Raw genomic sequence first — 21,313 nt, forward strand, 5'->3', positions numbered from 1 at the left:
ATTATTGAGTCAAAATAAAGTGAAATGTTTGTTCTAGTTTCTAATATCAATAACTAGATCTAAATATTGGTGATTGATTGATCAATCAATTGATGTCTCAGTCTGAACGTCTATCAGCTCAATAAAAATCTAAGAAAAAACTGGAGAAGAATTTCAGAAGAATTCCAGTTTAAGAGGTTTCAGAATCAGATTCATTGATCGTGAAACTTTTCTGTTTAATCAGAACCAGGTTTGTTTCTTCTCTCTCATGTCTGAACGATCAACATCAAATCAGAGCTGAAACTGATCAGTAAATAACCAATCGATTATCAATCACTAGATTCTCTCCTCGCTCCAACACTGGACTCAAACCTGCGTCTCTCCGTGACCTTTGACCTTTGACCCCGGGGCGTGTGACTGACCTCCATGACCCCGGTGACCTCCATCAGGGGGACGAGCTCGGCCTTCACACAGTAGCTCAGCCGGCGGGTCAGCTCGGTCAGCAGCGCTCGGAACGGCCACAGCTCCTCCAGCTCCTGGTACACACACACACACACACACACACACACACACACACACACACACACACACACACACACACACACACACACACACACACACACACACACACACACACACACACACACACACACACACACACACACACACACACACACACACACACACACCTGTCAGTGACAGACGCAGAGTGGGCGGGGCCTTGTCTGTTTTTCTAACTTTAACCTTTTTGTTTTCCTTCCTTCCGTCTGTTTTACTGCTCCTTCTTTCCTCCCTTCCTTCCTTCTTTCCTCCTTCCCCTCTTTCTCTCCTTTCCTCCCTTCCTTCTGTCCTTCCTTCCTCTCTTCCTTCTGTTCCTCCAGCCCTTCTTCCTTCTTCCCTCCTCTCTCTCCCTTCCTTCGGTCCCTCCATCCTTCCTCCCTCCCTCCTTCCCCTCTCTCTCTTTTCCTCCCTTCCTTCTGTCCCTCCATCCCTTCTTCCCCTCTCTCTCTCTTTTCCTCCCTTCCTTCTGTCCCTCCTTCCTTCCTTCCTCTCTCTCTCTCCTTTCCTCCCTTCCTTCCTCTCTCCCCTCTCCTCCCTTCCTTCCTCTCTCCCTCCTCTCTCTCTCTCCCTTCCTCCTGTTCCTCCACCCTTCCTTCCTTCCTCCTTCCCCTCTCTCTCGCTCCTTTCCTCCCTTCCTTCTGTCCCTCCATCCTTCCTCCCTCCTTCCCCTCTCTCTCTCCTTTCCTCCCTTCCTTCTGCCCTTCCTTCCTCTCTCCCTCTCCTTTCCTCCCTTCCTTCCTCTCTCTCTCCCTTCCTTCTATTCCTCCACCCCTTCTTCTTTCCTCCCTCCCTCCCTCCTTCCCCTCTCCTCCCTTCCTTCCTCTCTCCCTCTCTCCTTTCCTCCCTTTCTTCCTCCATCCTTCCTCCCTCCCTTCTTTCTGTCCCTCCATCCTTCCTTCAGCATGGCCTGTGTGGGGGAGTGGGCGTGGTCTACTGTCTGTGAGTGGGCGGGGCCTGTGTGGGAGGGGGCGTGGTCTACTGTCTGTGAGGGGGCGTGGCCTGTGTGGGGAAGGGGGCGTGGCCTGTTACCTGGGTGAAGTGCAGCACACAGGAGCAGAATGCGGAGGAGGAGCTGAGCAGCGTCTGGACGAAGCCTCGGCTCAGCTGGAAGCGACTCGACACCAACCACAGGTCGGTTTCCTTCAGCAGAGAGAACAGGACCAGCGCCAGGTACATCCTGCCCACCACCGCCGCGTCCGCGCTCTGACCGCCGCCATCGCCACGGAGACACAGAGACACAGAGAGGGTTAATACCAACCTAACACATCTAATCCAGCCAATAGAACTGGTCACAACTGGAACAGAATGAAATCTGTTGGAGCTATTTATTTATTTAATGTTAGTATTAAGTGCTGTTTAGTTTAGTATTTCATGTAGTGAGTATTTCTGAATCCATTTATTTGATTTCATTATAAAGGTAACACTTTACAATAAGGGTCCCTTAATCAACGTTACTGTATTATGTTTTATTTCTTTTAACATGTCCGAAATAAACTGTAACTAACTAACTAACTAGTACATTATAAGCATTAATATATAAACTAATGTGTTAATTAATGCTGAGTAATGCATACATAATGATAACTAATTACATTATTCAACTTTTATTATTACTTAAAGCAGATATCAGTGGAATGTTTTTGTTAATATAAGTCCTAAATAGTCCTATTTTCCGTCAGCAATCACTTACATGAAGTATTTCAGCCTAAACACGAGTCTCTCCGTCACTCTGCTCTGCTGTAACCCGAGGAGAAAATTTTCCTTGTGGGATACAAGTGTTATCCAATGAGGAGAGAGAACGGCATGAAGGGCTGTGTGTGCAGCCAAGGGATGCGCGTGAATGTGGTGACGTAGCACGAGGACCAATTGATGCCTGACAAGGGCGGGGGCTGCTAACTCATGGTGCGTTCAAAGAAACTCGTACTTTGTGTTTTTCCTTCCTGTGAAGTCATACCAGTTCGATCTGGTACGAGTTCACGGGTCGGAAGTTACGAGTGGCCGTTATAGGGAACTTTCACAGACAACAGGATGGTAAAAACACGAGCTACGGGTTACCTGGAACGCTACCAAGTCGTAGTTGTGACTTGAAGCTGTAACTTACGGTTTCAAAAGCCTGCCTTGAACGCAGCATTAGCCGAAACGGCCGCGAAGCTGATATCTGCTTTAATAATTTATTAACTAACTTTGAGTAGTAAACATGAATTAACTGCTTACTAATAGGCTACATTAATTAATGTGTTTCCTAATCCTAAGTAATATAATAATGATTGTTAATATATCTGTAAACAGTTAATTAATGCTTTATAATGTAATGTACTAACTAATGTTAATTAAAGCAGAAGTAAGTGATATATTTGTGTTAATATAAGTCTTAAATAGTTATATCTTCCGACAGCAATCACTTACATAGAGTGTTTGGTCTGAAACACGGGTCTGTCAGTCCCTCTGCTCTGCTCTGAGCCGAGGAGAAAACATTTATCGTATCCTACAGTTTTTATCCAATGAGGAGAGAGGACGGCATGCAGGGCTGTGTGTGCAGCCAAGGAACGCCGTGAATGTGGTGACGTAGGGACGAGGACTGTTATGGTGCGTTCAAGGAAACTCGTATTTTTCCGACCTGTGAACTCGTACCAGTTCGATCTGGTACGAGTTCACCGGTCGGAAGTTACGAGTGGCCGTTATAGTGACTTTCACCGGTAAAACAGGTCGGAAAAACACGAGTGGGTTGCCTGGAACGCTACAAAGTCGTAAGTTGTGACTTGAAGCTGTAATTTACGATTTCAAAAGCCGGCCTGGAACGCAGCATTAGCGAAAACGACCGGATCACTCACTTCTGCTTCTCACGTTACTGTATTATGTTTTATTTCTTTTAACATGTCCAAAATAAACTGTAACTAACTAACTAACTAAATAGTACATTATTAAGCATTAATATATAAAGTAATGTGTAGTAATAATAATTGTATTATTCAACTTTTATTATCACTTAATAATTTATTAACTAACTTTGAGTAGTAAACATTAATTAACTGCTTACTAATAGGCTACATTAATTAATGTGTTTCCTAATCCTAAGTAATATAATAATGATTGTTAATATATCTGTAAACAGTTAATTAATGCTTTATAATGTAATGTACTAACTATGTTATGTTAATTAAGGGGCCCTTATTGTAAAGTGTTACCCATTATAATTAGATTTCTTATTACCGTATTTGTTTAGTTTAGGTGTTCTCTTATTTATTATTTGTGTTTTGGTTAATTCACCTGAGATTATATAGGTAGGCTGTCGGTAAGGGACCAGCATGCACCTGGGTGGGCTAATGGGTTTTACCACAGGGTTTTCCTTTGTTCTTTGTTCGCTGCTTTTCTGGTTAAATGAAACAGGGTTTTTTTTGTTGAAACTGGACATTTGATTGGACATTTATGTTTTTCTTCCTCTCCGTCTACACCACAACCCATAGTGCAGCAGTGGCAGTGGCCCTTTGATTTTTATGATTTAAAGTTTGTCAAAACAAACCAAATGGCTACTACACTATTTAAATATAAAAACAGAGAGAAACTCCTAGAATGAGCCGTGGGTGGAGTCACATGACTCTGGAGTGTTGTGGAAACTAAAAAAAGTCAACATTTTGGGCACAAATAAGTTGTGTCGGCCAGCGCTTGACTCATGTCCTGTCAGGTGTCTTTGTAAAGTTCTCTAAAATTGTCATTTTCTCTGTATCAGCAACAAATCATAAAAGCACGACTGACAATAACACCAACGACCAAAGTTTGATCACTTTCTATATTCTGAAGGTTTTTACAGAGGAGCTTGTTGATAGATCATTCACAGCCTGATTTATACAACATTTACAGAGTGATAAAAAGAGATATCCAAAACCCTCCTCTGTAAAAACTTCTGACTCTTAATATGTCAACAAAATAAAACAAGAATTTTGAAAGTAGCTTCATCCATTGTTCAGATTTCTGTTCTGGAAATATATGCAAATTAGCACATATTTAATTAGATATTGCATCATTTAAACATAAAAAGTGTCACAGTGATATCTGTTAGTTGAAAACAGAGAAAAACTCCAAGGCACTGTCTCTTTAAATCAATAAAATAACTTTATTTATCTGGCATCGTCACAATTATTAAAAATAACTCTAACGTAAAGAGTCTTTTTTCTTTTTGACTCCCTGTTGAAGTCTTGATGAGTTATTTTTAACGTCATTGTGACGATGCCAGATAAATAAAGGCATTTTATTGATTTAAAGTAATACTAAAGAACTTTTATTTTTGGTTGAAGGTCGTATTTTGCCTGAAGGAAGACTCCATTTCCCATGAGCACCAGCGTGTAGCGACGTAAACGTCCTGATCTCACGGTCGCGTGCAGTTGGATTAGAAATTAACAGAAGACGGGTCCAAACTACGTTTCTGTTTCCAGCGGCTGTTTGAGAGATGAGATAATATCTAACTGTGGCTAAACAATGTGACGATGTTGACAATAAGAAATGTTTAACTTTGTTTCAGTACCGTATGTAGTGTTGGTCTAAAGACAGTTTCTCTCTGTTTTTACTCCTACATCTCTCTCTCCAAATAGCATCTCTAGTTTAGAAATGAGTCCAGGAAGCTCTTCCTTGGTTTGGTTCCAGTTTCCTGGTTGACAGTTTGTTAGTAGCTGGAGGTGAAGCTATGGAGGACGTCAGAGTAAATCTGCTGCTAGGATTTTCTCTCTAAATCAAATTTGGTTCTTGGTAAGAAATACCTACACAGTGACAAGTTGTTGGATGATAAATTAATAATTAGCATTAATTCTGTCAGAATAAACATGTTAATCACCACAACTGATTAACATCAAAATAGAAACCATAAGAATAATGTTGGTAAATGATTAAAACAGCTTTTACTACTGTAACGAATATGGGAATGACTAAATAAAGTGGTGAATTAGACTTCTAATTTTACACTCTTCCTCACATTAGGACACATACACACCAACTTTTTTTGGTTTTAAAAAATCCTTATATGGGCACAGAGACCTCAACCCCTCCGCCAAATATTTAACCTAAAGTTAAAGAGCTCATCCTCATCATCATCATCATCATCATCATCATCATTGTTGTGTCCTCTCACATTTTTCACCGCCTGTCCTGCAGCTTTTCTGGCCACGAAGCTTTCAGCCACGCCGACGGCCGCAGACATCTTCTGTTCAGCCACCGACAGCAGAGTGAACTGGAGACACAGAGACACAGAGACCCACAGGACACAGTGTCACACAGAGACAGAGAGACAAATATGTCTCTCCAATGTCTTCATGCAAAGGTTTAAAAAAAAAAAAACAGACATCAGCGACCTCTGCTGCTGCAGACTCCAGAGCAGCTTCGTCCTCACCTGCAGACTTGTACTTTTCTCCTTCAACACATTGAAAGAAACTTTGTTCTGGATAATAAAATGTATCATTCTGTTTCTTTTCAGTCCCATCCTCCCAATTACAGTACATATGAGATATCTCTTAGAGAGTCACTAGACAACAGGTCAGCAACCTTCATAAATGCTCTGCACTAACGTTAGGGCAAGATAATATTTTTGTTCTTTTATTGTTGCTTTATCTCTTTTCTTTTCTTGTCATGTTTCTTTTTAAATGTTCCTTCCTTTATTGTGAAGGACTTTGAGCTACAATAATTGTATGAAATCTGTTACATACTATTCATATTATTATAATGAACTTAATGATTATGAATAAGCTCATATTCATAACCATAAATTCACTCATCAAACTTCATGTTTTTGGCGCTTTGAAAAGGAAATCACACAACACATCAACACAATCAGTCTGGAGATCTGAAAACAAGAAAGACGTAAAGACTCTGGAGTTACGTTGTTTCTTTCAATGCTTTTGAAATGACTTTGTGTTTTGATACTTAGTTTTAATATATTTGTTTTCTTCTCCTGCATATTATGATACTAGATCGCCTGTTTGATCTCCTAGTATCACTCTACTCCCCTCACTCAAACTGTAAAAAAAAAAATAAAAGACAGAGAGAGAGGGACGGCGTCCTGCAGAGAGTCCTGTACCTGTCTGAAGTAAACCATCCAGTCCGGTTTGACCTGAGCCACCAGGTCGTAGGGCGTCACCAGGTAAACCAGGTGCAGGTAGCTGTTGAGCATCAGAGCCTCCAGGCCGCGGGACAGGTCTCTGTAGAGGACGTCGCTGTAGGACAAGTCCACCGAGCCTGAGGGGGACACAGGACGACTGGTTGGTTCATTTTACAGAGGTTCCCTGAACGCCTCACAGGTTAAATAGTTTAGGATAGGATAGTTCAACATTTTGTCAAATTGGCCCATTGCCATAATCCCTATAGTCATAGCAGTAGGTTTGTTACCTTTAATTGTCGGTGCAAGCTATTTTTAGAACGGCGGAGCAGAGCCGCGAGCTGCTCAGAGCTACGCTACGGAGGCTCATGGGATTTCTTGGTTTCCCTCCTCAAACTCATCAAATACACAATCCAACAACTCCACAACGCTCTGGTGGACAAGTTGTGACCTGCACATTCACCACGCTATGAGATAATAACACAACGTTACCAGACAGAGTTGTTTTAGAGGGAAATTCATGCAAAACCGCTGATGCGCGTTGCCTTCAGGGACAGTTTTTCATCAAGCAGTCTCTGTATTTCCCTCTAAAACAACTCAGTATAGCTCTGAGCAGCTCACGGCTCTGCTCCGCCATTCTAAAAATAGCTTGCACCGACAATTAAAGGTAACAAACCTACTGCTATGACTATAGGGATTATGGCAATGGGCCAATTTGCCAAAATGTTGAACTATCCCTTTAAACTGTCAGTAGAAGCTACAGTGATGTCACAGTGACATCATCACCGTCACCTTTGTACGTGGCCCGTCCGAGCTTGGTGACCTCCAGGGTCTGATGGCCCTCCGTCGTCACGGTAACCAGCTCCTTCTCCTTCAGCCGGTCGACACACTGCGCCACCGCGTCGCTCAGGCAACGGTCCGCACACAGCTCGGCCTGCTGCACCCACAGCAGCGTCCCCTTCAGGAACTCCCACAGCTGCTCCACCGACGTGCACATCTGCAACACACACACAGTTAGTATAGTTTTAAAATTAAAATTAAAAATTGTTATTATTTTCATTTAGTGTCTCAGTTTGCTTTTTGATTTCAGTTTAGTTTTATTTAGTTCAACAAGTGATGAAGCAGTTTTTATTTAGTTTTTATTTCAGGTTTTAGGAGAAAGCCTCTGTCAGATGAACTTCCACATTTGTGGGATTTGTCTAGAGCTGCAACTAACGATTATTTTCATCATCAACTAACCTGTCGATTATTTAAACGATTAATCGATTAGTTGCTTGGTCAATAAAATGTTAAAAAATGTTGAAAAACATCAATCAGTGTTTCTCAAACCACCAGGCGACGTCCTCAAATGTCTTGTTTTGTCCACAAACCAAAGATAGACTCAGTTTATTGTCATAAAGGAACAAAGAAACCAGAAATATTCACATTGAAGAAGCTGAAATCAGAGAATTCTGACTTTTTTCTATCAAAATAGTTGTCTAGTGTAGTTAAATAATCAATTATTGTTTGATTAATCGAGGAATTGTTGCAGTTTTTCCCTTTTAGTTGCATCCAATAATGTTCCCATCGGTCCTCATCTACCTGTGGGTCGTACTCCAAGTCGTCCCATATTGAGCTTTAGACATCTCTAAGAAAACTACAACTAAGCTGATGTTATCTGACTGAACTTTAAACTTTAGTTTCAGTTAGTTTTACATTGTTCTTTTTGGTTTTTTTGGGTTTTTTTTTAAAAGTATTTTGGGATTTTTTTTTGCCTTTATTTGACAGTCTAGTTGAGAGAGACAGGATATAGGGAGGCAGAGAGAGAGGGGACACAGGGACTCACGTTGAGGCCGATGAGAGACAGGATGAGGCTGAGGAGACCCTTCCCTCCGTCCTGCAGCAGGTTACTGTAACAGTTCTCCATCGGGGCGCAGACCAGAGTCTTCGCCTGCACACAGGTCAGAGGTCAGAGGTCAGAGGTCAGAGCTGCAGCATCATAACACAGAACCTTTGTTTTCTGTTCTCCTTTAAAACTGTTTTTGCGGCAGTGAAAGAGATATTACAGCGTTGGATTGATCAGCTGAATGAATCAGATTTACAGTTGTTTTTTTGTTTTTTTTACACTTTTAAGGCCCTTTCACACCGGGGACGTATTTTTCATGCAAATAATTTACTATTTACACACTGTGATAGTTTCCAAAGGGGGGGGTACTAGCTACTAACTATGCAGGGGGCCCAGACCTTTGCTGAGGGACCCTTTCATTTTGTGTCTGTTTGAAAATAAGAAAAAAAAATGTTTAAAAGGTAAAGGGAATTTTTGTATGTCAATATCTATAGAACAAGATCAGTTCCTCTGATCAAGCCTCCATCAGTTTGTTCTCTAAGGTCTGAACCGACTTTAAGTGATTCCTTAAGTCAAAGACTGAGATAAAGAGAAAGCTGAAACTTTAAGGTGGTTTATGTTAAGGAACCCTTAAGGTGGACTGGTAACTGGAGGTGTTGTTGGATTGTCGTCCATGTCCACACTCACCATGACTCTGTCCTTGCTCTGCAGGATGAGGACGCTCTCTCCCACAGAGTCGATCCCGGCCCGTCCCGCTCGTCCCACCATCTGTTTGTACTGACTCCTCTTCAGGAAGTCGGTCGCCACGTACGGAGACCGGAGGATGACTCTGTGGAGACGACGGGACACACGGTATCAGGCTTTGATGCAGCAGGTAACTGGAATTATGTTTAATATGTGGATACGAGACTGGGGCTTTTATTTTGAAAAGTCATTAAAAAAAGGCCGCCATACCTGATAAAGCAACGTTTTATTCATCCACTGGGTCAAATCAAACATTTTAACAGTTAAAACGTTTTTTTTTTTATTATTATTATCAAAATACAAAGAAATTTCAGTGAAAATGTTAAAGGGATAGTTCAACATTTTGGCAAATTGGCCGATTGCCATAATCCCTATAGTCATAGCAGTAGGTTTGTTACCTTTAATTGTCGGTGCAAGCTATTTTTAGAACAGCGGAGCAGAGCCGTGAGCTGCTCAGAGCTACGCTACGGAGGCTCATGGGATTTCTTGGTTTCCCTCATCAAACTCATCAAATACACAATCCAACAACTCCACAACGCTCTGGTGGACAAGTTGTGACCTGCACATTCACCACGCTATGAGATAATAACACAACGTTACCAGACAGAGTTGTTTTAGAGGTAAATTCATGCAAAACCGCTGATGCGCGTTGCCTTCAGGGACAGTTTTTCATCAAGCAGTCTCTGTATTTCCCTCTAAAACAACTCTGTCTGGTAACGTTCTGTTATTATCTCATAGCGTGGTGAATGTGCAGGTCACAACTTGTCCACCAGAGCGTTGTGGAGTTGTTGGATTGTGTATTTGATGAGTTTGATGAGGGAAACCAAGAAATCCCCTTAGCCTCCGTAGCATAGCTCTGAGCAGCTCACGGCTCTGCTCCGCCGTTCTAAAAACAGCTTGCACCGACAATTAAAGGTAACGAACCTACTGCTATGACTATAGGGATTATGGCAATGGGCCAATTTGCCCAAATGTTGAACTATCCCTTTAAAGAAGTTTACATCAGACAGACTAATGTCGTTCATATTGTTTTCTATGTCCCTAACTCAACTCTAATGAAGTTTATCCAAGTGGAGTTGCCGTACGTAGCTGTCAAAGTCAAAGATGGCGCTGTGACGGTAATCTGGCAACCACTGTGCCTCTTTCCGCTACCTTGTAGCTATGGTAACGTGTTGAGCCGTGTAGTGGGCGGAGCCTCACCTGCGGGCCGGTAGGTTGATGCCTGCGGCCAGCGTGGAGGTGCAGGTGAGCAGACACAGAACCCCGGCGGCGTACGCCTCCTCCACCAGCCGCCGCTCCTCCGTGGTCAGGCCGCTGTGGTGATAGGCCAGACCGAACGGCACCGTGCGCCTCAGCACCGGACACAGAGAGCCGCCGCCGCCGGCACGCAGCTCCGCCAGCAGCACCGCCTTCTCCGCCTCGCGGTGCCGCAGGAAGTCCCTGCACCAGAAACACAGAGCGTCACTGCTGTGGACCGGGACCAGGACCAGAACCAGTTCAATAGGACTGTCAATGAATATTTGAAATTCAAATGTATATTCGAATTACAGTGATAAAAATAAAATCTGAATATTAAAATATGATATTTGAATATTAATAATTTATTTTAAATTATCTTCACGCGCACAGTTACAAATGCACGATCGTCGGTGTGACGTGCAAACCGCAGTTGTACGACACGTCAGTCCATGAGTTTCCCAAACTACCGTGAAAAAAAATAGTGCCGTTCACTGAGAGCTTTGATGATCCTCTGCACTTCATCACGACTGTACTTGATCCGCGTTATAAGGATCATTACTTGGATGTGGGTAGGGCTGACCCAAAAAATCGAAGCTTCAAAGCTTCGTTCGTTGCCATGGAGAATCGATCATGAAGTCCGTGATCGATTGTTTTTTTCCCTTCCTTTTTGACACCGGTTCTCATCGGCACTTGTTACATTACAATGAGTAGGCTACTTGGCATCCTGGAAACCTGCCTGATTTTGGAGATATGCAGTGTTTGTTTGCCATTACTTTCATTATTTTCGCTATATTTCCGCTACGATCGCGCAACCCCCCCCCCACCCCCGGTCAGACGTTACGGTCGTTGCACCCCCCCGGCCGTCGAAGCTTTGATTAAAATCGATTTTATGTCCGCAAAGCTTCGATTATCAAAATATGATAATCGGGTCAGCCCTACATGTGGGAATAAGCTGTTTGCTCGCGTCATCACAAAACTTGTTTGACATGCATTGATAAAGTAAAACTTTTTTCACGTATTAATATGCATATAATGTCGTTGCTGATTTGCATTGTGTAGCCATTTGTTTTGTGTAATGTAAGCTGTTCAAAACGTGTTTGACATGCGCTGACAATAAATACAGGCTACCGCTATAAAGTCCATCTCTTTGTATTGATTTTTGGAGAAAATATGAAAAAATAGAAATTCGATTTTTATTCGAATTCGAAGGCAATATTCAAACCTCATTTCTGCCATTCATTGACAGCCCGACAGTTCAAGAACCAGAGTGGGTCCAGAACCAGAACCAGAACCGTCAGTCAGACTCACTCTTTGAGGTACTTGCAGATCATCGCTGCCACGTTCTCACAGTTCTTCTTGGTGGGACAGAAGACCAGACAGGAGTGGGCGGGAATCACCTCGGTAACCAGGGCGATGATGTGGTCCGGGTCCAACTTCTGCATCGCGCTCGAGTACTGACGGACCCACAGAGACCGGAGAGACCAGAGAGACCGGACCAGTCAGAACCACAGCTCTACCACATCTACATCATTTATCCCGTATCTCTGACGTGTCAGTGAACGCATCGTCACCTTGTAGTTGAGGAGCCGTGAGAACCTGAAGCCGTTCTCCTCCTTTGGGTCGACCTCGTAGATGGTGTCGCTCAGTTTGACGAATTCCTTCAGCTCCACCTGAGGACGGAGGAGAGAGGAGACATGGCTGCTTTAAACTGGTCTGAACCTGATTCTAAATGGTCTAACTAGTTGGACCTGGTCTGAACTGGTAACTAAACTGCTTCAACTGATCTTAAGTGGTCTGAACTGGCTTGAAATGGTCTAAGCCTGGTCTGAAGCCGGTGTGAAGCTGGTCTGAAACCGGTCTGAACTAGTCTAAACCTGGTCTGAAGTCGGTCTGAACTAGTCTGAACTGGTCTGAAACTGGTCTGAGTCGGTATTAACTGGTCTGAAACCGGTCTGAACTGGTCTAAAACCGGTCTGAAGCCGGTCTGAACTAGTCTGAACTGGTCTGAAACTGGTCTGAGTCGGTATTAACTGGTCTGAAACCGGTCGGAACTGGTCTAAAACTGGTCTTAAGTTGGTATTAACTGGTCTGAACTGGTCTAAAACTGGTCTGAAGTCGGTATTAACTGGTCTGAAGCCAGTCTGAACTAGTCTGAACTGGTCTAAAACTGGTCTGAGTCGGTATTAACTGGTCTGAAACCGGTCTGAACTGGTCTAAAACTGGTCTTAACTAGTCTGAACTAGTCTAAAAACTGGTCTGAAGTCGGTCTGAACTGGTCTGAACTGGTATAAAACTAGTCTGAACTGGTCTAAACCTGATCTGCACTGATCTCAACTGGCCTGAACCTTGTCTGAAGCCGGTCTGAACTGGTGTAAACTGGTCTAAAACTGGATCTGAACTGGTCAGAACCTTATTTCAAATGGTCTGAACTGGTCTTACACTGGATTAAACTGGTGTGAACTGGTTTAAACTGATCTGAACCGGTCTTAAACTGGTCTGAACTGGTCAGAACCTGATTTCAATTGTCTGAACTAGTCTTTAACTACTGTAAACCGGCTTGAACTGGTCTAAACCTGGTCTGAACCTGGTCTGAACTGGACTTAAGATGGTCTGAACTGGTCTTAAACTTGTCCGAACCTGGTCTGACACTGTTATGAACTGGTATAAACCTGGTCTGAACCTGATTTAAATTGTCTGCACTGGACTTTAACTACTATAAACTAGCTTGAAGCTGATCTGAACTGGTCTAAACTGGTCTGAACTGGTCTGAGCCAGGACTTACGGGTCTGAAGTCGTTGGTGAAGTTCTCCGCCTGCAGGAACGTCTGCAGGTCTCTGATGTTCCCCAGCGTGGCGCTCATCCCGATGATCTGAGTCTTTTCTGGAAACAAAAACATCATCATCAGTCAGAGTCGTTCACTGATCAGATTAATTGATCGTCCTGATCGGCAGAAGATCAGAGCGACTCACTGCTCATGAACAGGACTTTAGCCAACGCCATCTCGATCACAGCTCCTCTGCTGCCGTCGCCCAGCATGTGAAGCTGCAGCAGAAGAAGAAGAAGAAGAAGAGGAAGAACTCATCATCACGCCGCCATCAAACCTTTAAACCGTTAAAGGGATAGTTCACCCAAAATTGAAATTTCACTCATTATCTCCTCCCCCTCATGTGGACTAAGGGCTGGGAGAAGTTTCAGAGTCCTCCGTGGCTTCTCTGAGTTACAGGGGGTCTCGACGTAGCAGTGCATGTCCATATAACGGTTGCAAATGGATACCAACTGTCTTTGTAACAAAAAGACACACCAAAAAACATCCAAATACCTCCATGCTGCTCGTATGTAATGTCTGTCTTGTATTGAAGCCCCGAAATGCGAAATTGTCCCGAAAAAAATTAAATAAGTCTATATTTCAAGTTTGTTTTGTAGTGGAAGCTTCTCGAAGCTTCTCGAAGCTCCTCTTCCCGGTTCGTCCAAATTTGACGAACTGGGAAGAGGAGCTTCCGCTACAAAACAAGCTTGAAATATAGACTTATTTAATTTTTTTTGGGGACAATTCCGCATTTCGGGGCTTCACTACAAGAGGGACATTACATACGAGCAGCATGGAGGTATTTGGATGTTTTTTGGTGTGTCTTTTTGTTACGAAGAAAAGTGGTATCCATTTGCAACCGTCATATGGACATGCACTGCTACGCCGAGACCCCCGTAACTCAGAGAAGCCACGGAGGACTCTGAAACTTCTCCCAGCCCTTAGTCCACATGAGGGGGAGTAGATAATGAGTGAAATTTCAATTTTGGATGAACTATCCCTTTTAATCGTTAACGTCTGACTGAGGTCGCCGTACCTCGTCGACCACCAGCAGCCCCAGGTTCTCCAGTCGCCCGGCCTCGATCAGCGAGTTCACCAGGCTGTGGCCTTTCTCGATGGTCGCCACGTACAGCGAGCTCTTGTTCTTCCTCTTCACCGGCGGGAACTTGCCCTTACTGCCGGCGTACTCCTCCACCATGAAGTCCAGCTCCAGGCCGAAGCTCGCCAGCCCCCGCACCTGGAAAATAAAAACAACATCATCAACCAATCACAGACACACACACAGTACTGAACAAATCCATATCCTCTATGTAAAATCTAATTGAAAAAGCCTAGAAATACTCTGTTTCCATAGGCCTGGTTACTAGGTACATGGCGCCATCTGGTGATAAAGTAAAATTTTCAAATTTGACCTCTTCTGAAGGGGAGAAGCCACTGAGATTGCAGTTTTTTTCTTTTTTTTTTCTCTTACTTTTACAGCCCTGCAATCAAAAAATTTGGTTTCAATGGAAGTCTATGGCCTCTAGGGGGTGCAATTCTGGAAAAACTGAACCTACAAAAAAAGTAATAATGCATCAAAATCAGTTTTGTTACTAATCTTTGACATATCCAAGGGTCTGACACCATGTAAAAAATCTCTCACCTCCAATAATTTTTTATATTGAAAATATAAAAAATGATATTGCGCTAAAAAATCCAGCGCAATTGCCAATAAAAATATTAAAATCCTAAGAAAAAATATAATATTTGGTATTTTTTGAAAAAAACAGAAGTAGATTGAAAGATCTGTGCAAAAAAAGTTGAAAAAAATATTTATCCGATACATTTTTACAGTCGTTGTTTTTAGTGGCTGTTTTCATCCCTAAGGTAACGAAAGGGAGTTTTAAGTGTGTGTTGCTTAGTTGAGAATATATCAGTGTGTCTTTAGCATTTATTAGTTTTTAGCCTTATGTTTCAGTCAGGTAAATGTTGTTGTCCCGTCATGTTTTTTAACCTGCACAGTCATTGGAGTGTATGCAGCACATCATTTCACTACAATGATCTTGTATTATTGTATGTGACAAATAAACTCTCTTGGATCTTGAATGTTTATATCGATAACATCATTTCTCATATAGAAAGTGGCGTCATCCTCCATCAGCCCCGCACACGACTCCGCACCATGGGAGACCGAGCCTTCTGCTCCACTGCCCCCCACATCTGGAACTCCCTCCCTGAACACCTACGACAACCCCAGTCTGTCGATGCCTTTAAAAAATGGGCTTAAAACTTTTCTATTCAGACAGGCTTTCCTAGGTCGTTCCTAGATGTTTTTATTCTCTTTCTGCACTTTCATCTCCTCCTTTAGCTGTTCTATCTACTGCTGATTTTAACCGTGTCTGATTTTAATCGTGTCTGATTTTTCTCTTAGTCTTTTGTTTATTTTGTTTTTGGTTTCTGTAGCACTTTGAGATTACTTTATGAAAAGTGCTTTACAAATAAAATGTATTATTATTATTATTATTAAAGACAAACGTCATAGCTCCACACAGGTATTTAATTTTATCTGAATCTCACATTAAGACCCAGGTGGAGTTCATTAGTGACAGAGGGAAACTACTGGTTTTTTAAAGTGTTAAACATGAAACAAACATGAAGCAAAAAAGAATCTGGTATGTTTGTATCCTGTGCTGAGTGCTTGCTTTCCTTGAAGTAAACACAGCGCTGAGATCAGTAGCAAATAAAAACTAGGAATTATCCTCTGCTAATTGGACCTTTGTTCAGTTTTTCTTCATCCACCTAAAATCCTCCTGACTCCATCTGTCACTGTGAACTCAACTAATCACTGTTAATTCTCTTTAATGAGCAGAGAAGAGTTTTAAATGTTCATTAAGCATCTTTATCTCCAGGTTGGAAAACACTTTGGAAAACAAATTAAAATGTTACAGAGAGCGACATCACAGTGTGTCATCTATTTACCTTCTCCTGCACCAGTGAGATGTACGGCAGGATGAACAGACAGTCCTTCTTCCTGCACAGCAGCTCTCTGAGGATCAGGATTTCAGCCACCAGAGTTTTTCCTCCGCTGGTGGGAAGAGAGTAGATCAGGTTCCTCCTCTGTCGAACACAGTCCAGGTTCAGACACTTCTCCTGCCAATCTGACACACACACACACACACACACACACACACACACACACACACACACACACACGGACGGAAAAACACACACACACAGGCTCTCCATCAAAATCAAATTTAACACTCATTGATGTTTTACGTCCTGTTTGTTTCATCCAAATTAAAACTGAAGAGTTAAAATGATTCATCTCAGTTTTATACAGCGGAAAATAGTGAAAAACTTTCATTTCAACTCAAAGTTACGTCTTCAAATATCTTTTTTTTTTAAAAACTGATCAATAAACTTAAAGGGATAGCTCAACATTTTGGCAAATTGGCCCATTGCCATAATCCCTATAGTTTTAGGAATAGTTTCGTTGCCTTTAATTGTTGGTACAAGCTATTTTTAGAACGGCGGAGCAGAGCCGTGAGCTGCTCAGAGCTACGCTATGGAGGCTCATTATGGGATTTCTTGGTTTCCCTCATCAAACTCATCAAATACACAATCCAACAACTCCACAACGCTCTGGTGGACAAGTTGTGACCTGCACATTCACCACACTATGTGATAATAACACAACGTTACCACACAGAGTTGTTTTAGAGGGAAATACAGAGACTGCTTTCTGAAAAACTGCCCCGACGGGAACATACATCAGTGGTTTTGCATGAATTTACCTCTAAAACAACTCTGTGTGGTAACGTTGTGTTATTATCTCATAGCGTGGTGAATGTGCAGGTCACAACTTGTCCACCAGAGCGTTGTGGAGTTGTTGGATTGTGTATTTGATGTGTTTGATGAGGGAAACCAATAAATCCCATTAGCCTCCGTAGTGTAGCTCTGAGCAGCTCACGGCTCTGCTCCGCCGTTCTAAAAATAGCTTGCACCGACAATTATTGGCAAATTTTACAAAATGTTGAACTATCCCTTTAAAAAAGAGGGAAAAAAATGGGAATACTTTTGATAATCGATCAATAACCTGAGTAAGTTTGAGTTTTAAACATTTAAAGTCATCACGTTGTGTCTCTGGAAGTTCTGATTATTGATTGATTGATTGATTGAAACAGTGCATCACCATATAAACTGCTGATCCCTCTCAGTTTGTGCATCAGGTCTTTTACTTTGGAGGGGAGACCGTAGAAGGGCCCCAGGTCGGGCGTCTCCGCGGACACCGTCTCCATGGCCTGCACGGCGACGCTGATCTCCTCGGAGACCACCGCCTCCTTCAGCACCGCCATCCTGGAGAGGTTGGCGGTGGCGGTGGGAGAGGCGGCGTTCCCGAGCATCGTCCTCTTCATCTGATCCGTCACGCTCCTCCTCGCTCTGCTTCGTCTCGTCTTCTCCTCCTTCCTCCTCTCTCCTCCCTCCTCCGCCGTCCCGTCACCGTCTTTAAAGGTGTTCAGAAAAGAAAGTTGAATTTAAACCCACTCTGGGTCATAAAATTAATGTAATAACTCATATTTCAGACGATGTAGGCCAAACTTTGTGCCAAATTCTATATTTGAGTAAATCCGGGATGAAAGTGTGTTTTTTTTTTTTCGCATTGGATAATCAGGGTTCCTACAGCTTAAGTCAAGTTCAATTTAAGACTTTTTAAGACTTTTTTAAAGCCACTTGAAATGAAATTTAAGACCGACTTCACAATAAACACAAATGCAAAAAAAAAAAGAAAAAATGTCACCACATACATAGGGTTAGGGACAATTTTACCCACTTTCCTATGTGGTCCAAGGTAAAGCGACTGCTACATGAATAATTGGGGGAGAGTAACATCATTTAACAGCTGTATAGTTGTGGAGAGGAGATGATAAACTAAAAAGGACACGTTTGCTCGTTTGTATGTTTCCATTCAAAGTGATTAAAATAACTGGGAAATTTGAGTTCTGTGTGTTTCCATTAAAAGTACGGACTTTGGTGAAAACTACAAACTCGCACGAGTTTTCTGCAGCTGTTCTTTCAAAATAAATGCATAAAAAGTCAGAAAAAAAAAAACTGACTCGGGAGCTGGTGGCGGTGAGACATTTAGCAGCCACTAACTTCTCTATGTCGGAATGTTACCAATTATTTTGAGATTTGAGACTAATTACAACCAAAAAATCCCACTTACCAAGTGTTAACATTTTTAAGACGTTTGAAAAATTGATTTAAGACATTTTAATGCCAATTAAGGCCTTGTTTTTAGATTAATGAATTCAATGCCTTTTAAGACTTTTTAAGGATCCGTAAGAACCCTGGATAATGCAGGCGCACGGATTATACGTCAGCCTGTACACGATTCATCAGCCACTGATATTGGATCCGTAATCCGTCATTCAAACGTCTGAGACACGCACACACGGAGCTCGGTCTCGCCCCAAGCTTTGAATATCCTGCCCGCTCGATAACGACCAATCAAATTCGTTTTCCTCACTCGGGTAAACTCGTGTTGCAGCTCGTGACAACTCGGCGCGACAAACAGGACAAACGGCCATTTCTGTATACACCTTTAAACGGCGTCGAGGTCTGACCGCCGTCCTGCAGCCGACTCCTCTTCGCGTGGTCGTCCACCTGCTCCTGGAACTGGACCTGGCTGGACGGCAGGTTGTCGAAGGGCTCGTCGTCTCCCAGGGCGACCAAGATGGAGTCAGTGAGGTCGTCCACAGCCGCCGCCGCCGCCGCTTGGACGCCTCTCTGTCTCTCCGTCTGCTCTGCATCGTCCAGCCTGGCCAGCAGGGAGCTGTCCCCCAGGAGACTGTCATAGTCCCCGAACAGGTCCTCAGCGTCACTGCAGTACTGTCGACACAACACAGGGACCCGAGTCACACATCTAAAATATTATTCTCCAAAATAAAATAAAAATGCTGCTTCTTTTGGTCTAATGTGATAAAACAATGAAAAACTGAATATACATGACAAAAATCTGAATATCTGTTTGTACAACAGAGTATTAGGGCCACATTGAGAAAAAAAACAAAAAAACACAGACTTCGAGAATAAAGTCATAACATTACGAGAACAATGTCATAAATTTACGAGAATAGTCGTACATTTCCTACGAGAAAAAAGTCATAACATTACGAGAATAAAGTCGTAAATTTACAAGAATAAAGTCATAAATTTCCTATGAGAAAAAATTAATAACATTACGAGAATAAAGTCGTAAATTTATGAGAATAAAGTCGTACATTTCCTACAAGAAAAAATTCATAACATTGCGAGAATAAAGTCATAACATTACAAGAATAAAGTCATAACATTACGAGAATAAAGTCGTTACAATTCATACGAGAAAAAAGTCATAACATTACAAGAAAAAAGTCATAACATTACGAGAATAAAGTCGTAAATTTACGAGAATAAAGTCGTACATTTCCTACGAGAAAAAAGTCATAACATTACGAGAATAAAGTCGTAAATTTACGGGAATAAAGTCGTAAATTTAGGACTTTATTCTCGAAGTTTGTGATTTTTTTTATTTGTCAATGTGGCCCTAATACTCTGTCGTAGTTTGATAATAAACTGAATATATTTGGGTTTTGGGCAGTTTGCGATCATTTTTATCTTCTATCCATCTTTATGATGTCAAATTTATATTTATTTATAAATATTTATTTTTATAGGTTTCTATTTAAGATATTTATTACTATTAATTGTATGACTGTCTTTTTTCTTTTGTGTGTTCATTGATGATGTCCTTTTTAACACTAAAATAGACGTAACACTGCACATTTTGTTGCATTTTGTTGTTTTACAATGACAATAAAGGCTATACTATCCTACTCAGTTTAAGATCACAGAGGATTAAGAAAATCAGCAAATATTGAAACTGGAGATAGTGGAGCCTTAAAAATGACCTTTTGGTTGTAGTTTAATCACTTTGACGCAAAATAAGACAAAGAAAAATCAAACAACTCCTCACATTAAAGAGGTTTAGATGTGTGTTAGATGTGTTTCTGCTTGAAAATGTCTGAAACTCTCTGTAATCAATCATGCTTCTGCACACTGACTAATCAATCGATCAGCTCAGGATCAATAAGTGGATGATGATGATGGTACCAAACACACCTCAGCAGGTTGTTGTGTCTGGGCCATGATGCTGATCATCCAGTCTGTGGGACATCCTCCTCCTCCTCCTCTCTTCTTCCGGGCAGGTGTCAGGTGAGTGTGCAGGCTGCTGCTGCCTCGCGACCTCTTCCTTGATGACGACACTCTCCTTATTTGGATTTCCTGCTTCCCAGCGGCATTCATCAGTACTGTCCAGGTGCAGCCAGGTGCTACATGTTTGAACCGTTGAACTGTCCACACGGGAGGGAGAGGAGCTGAGAACAACTACACCTCTGTATCAATGTCGTCAACGCTCATTAACAACACAGTTTAACGTCATAACGCTCAGATAAAAGAAAAGAAAAAAGCCTTGACAACGTTAACGTTAAGTTAAGTTACCTAAGTTACTGTGGCAGCTAGCCCACTGCTGCTGTTGACAGTTAAACTCCACAGTTCGCGTCCCAAGCGTCGTAATTATTCAGTAGAAACTCATCAGCTTCGTCATAAATGTCCGTTTAGATGTAAAAGTAAAAATAAAAAAAACTGTCGCTGAATTAATTAAACAAAAATCCGCTGGTTAACTTCTTCAACTGAAAGCAGCATCAACACTTCAGCATCAGCGAGCATCACATTTAAATCTCTGAACAGCCGTTAGAGCGAGAGAGAAATCCCAACGGTACTTCCGGTTCCGGTTTGCCGGCTAGCTCGCTAACAACGCTAACGCTTTCAGTTACTTAGTTTATTCCCTTTTGCTGCAGTAAAACTAACAATACGCGGTGCAGAACAACGAGGAATATAAATAGAAAACACATTTGGCTAAAATTGCGCCATTTTGGGGCTCGGTTTATGCGTTTCTTGCTCGTTTTGTGTCACTTACGTGCTAACAGTGAGCTACAGACGGTGTCAATCACAGAAATCCTGGTGATCAGTCATATACGATATTAATTAATATCATTAC

At 42.1% G+C, this 21,313-nt stretch overlaps 1 protein-coding gene across 3 annotated transcripts in view; it reads right to left on the reverse strand.

Moving 5' to 3' along the window:
- Positions 1-20,882, reverse strand: part of LOC310994734 (helicase POLQ-like) — a 53,093-nt gene extending 32,211 nt beyond the window's left edge. Inside the window, exons 1-17 of one of the 3 annotated variants that reach the window (XM_083983533.1) lie at positions 20,377-20,882; positions 18,816-19,104; positions 17,408-17,719; positions 16,192-16,370; positions 14,270-14,470; positions 13,397-13,469; positions 13,210-13,307; positions 11,999-12,097; positions 11,736-11,881; positions 10,389-10,628; positions 9,132-9,273; positions 8,445-8,549; positions 7,412-7,616; positions 6,602-6,759; positions 5,660-5,758; positions 1,570-1,743; positions 402-515 (exon numbers count right to left, since the gene is read on the reverse strand). In XM_083983533.1, the coding sequence (XP_083839659.1) occupies positions 402-515; positions 1,570-1,743; positions 5,660-5,758; positions 6,602-6,759; positions 7,412-7,616; positions 8,445-8,549; positions 9,132-9,273; positions 10,389-10,628; positions 11,736-11,881; positions 11,999-12,097; positions 13,210-13,307; positions 13,397-13,469; positions 14,270-14,470; positions 16,192-16,370; positions 17,408-17,719; positions 18,816-19,104; positions 20,377-20,559 (2,817 nt within the window). In that variant the 5' untranslated portion in view covers positions 20,560-20,882. Of the gene's footprint in view, positions 1-401; positions 516-1,569; positions 1,744-5,659; positions 5,759-6,601; positions 6,760-7,411; positions 7,617-8,444; positions 8,550-9,131; positions 9,274-10,388; positions 10,629-11,735; positions 11,882-11,998; positions 12,098-13,209; positions 13,308-13,396; positions 13,470-14,269; positions 14,471-16,191; positions 16,371-17,407; positions 17,720-18,813; positions 19,105-20,376 lie in introns of all 3 variants that reach the window. The other 2 variants (XM_083983535.1, XM_083983534.1) reach the window with 2 other exon arrangements.
- Between the last annotated feature and the right edge of the window lie 431 nt (positions 20,883-21,313).

This window comes from Trachurus trachurus (assembly GCF_905171665.1).
Source record: "Trachurus trachurus genome assembly, chromosome: 12".
Lineage (NCBI taxonomy): Eukaryota > Metazoa > Chordata > Actinopteri > Carangiformes > Carangidae > Trachurus > Trachurus trachurus.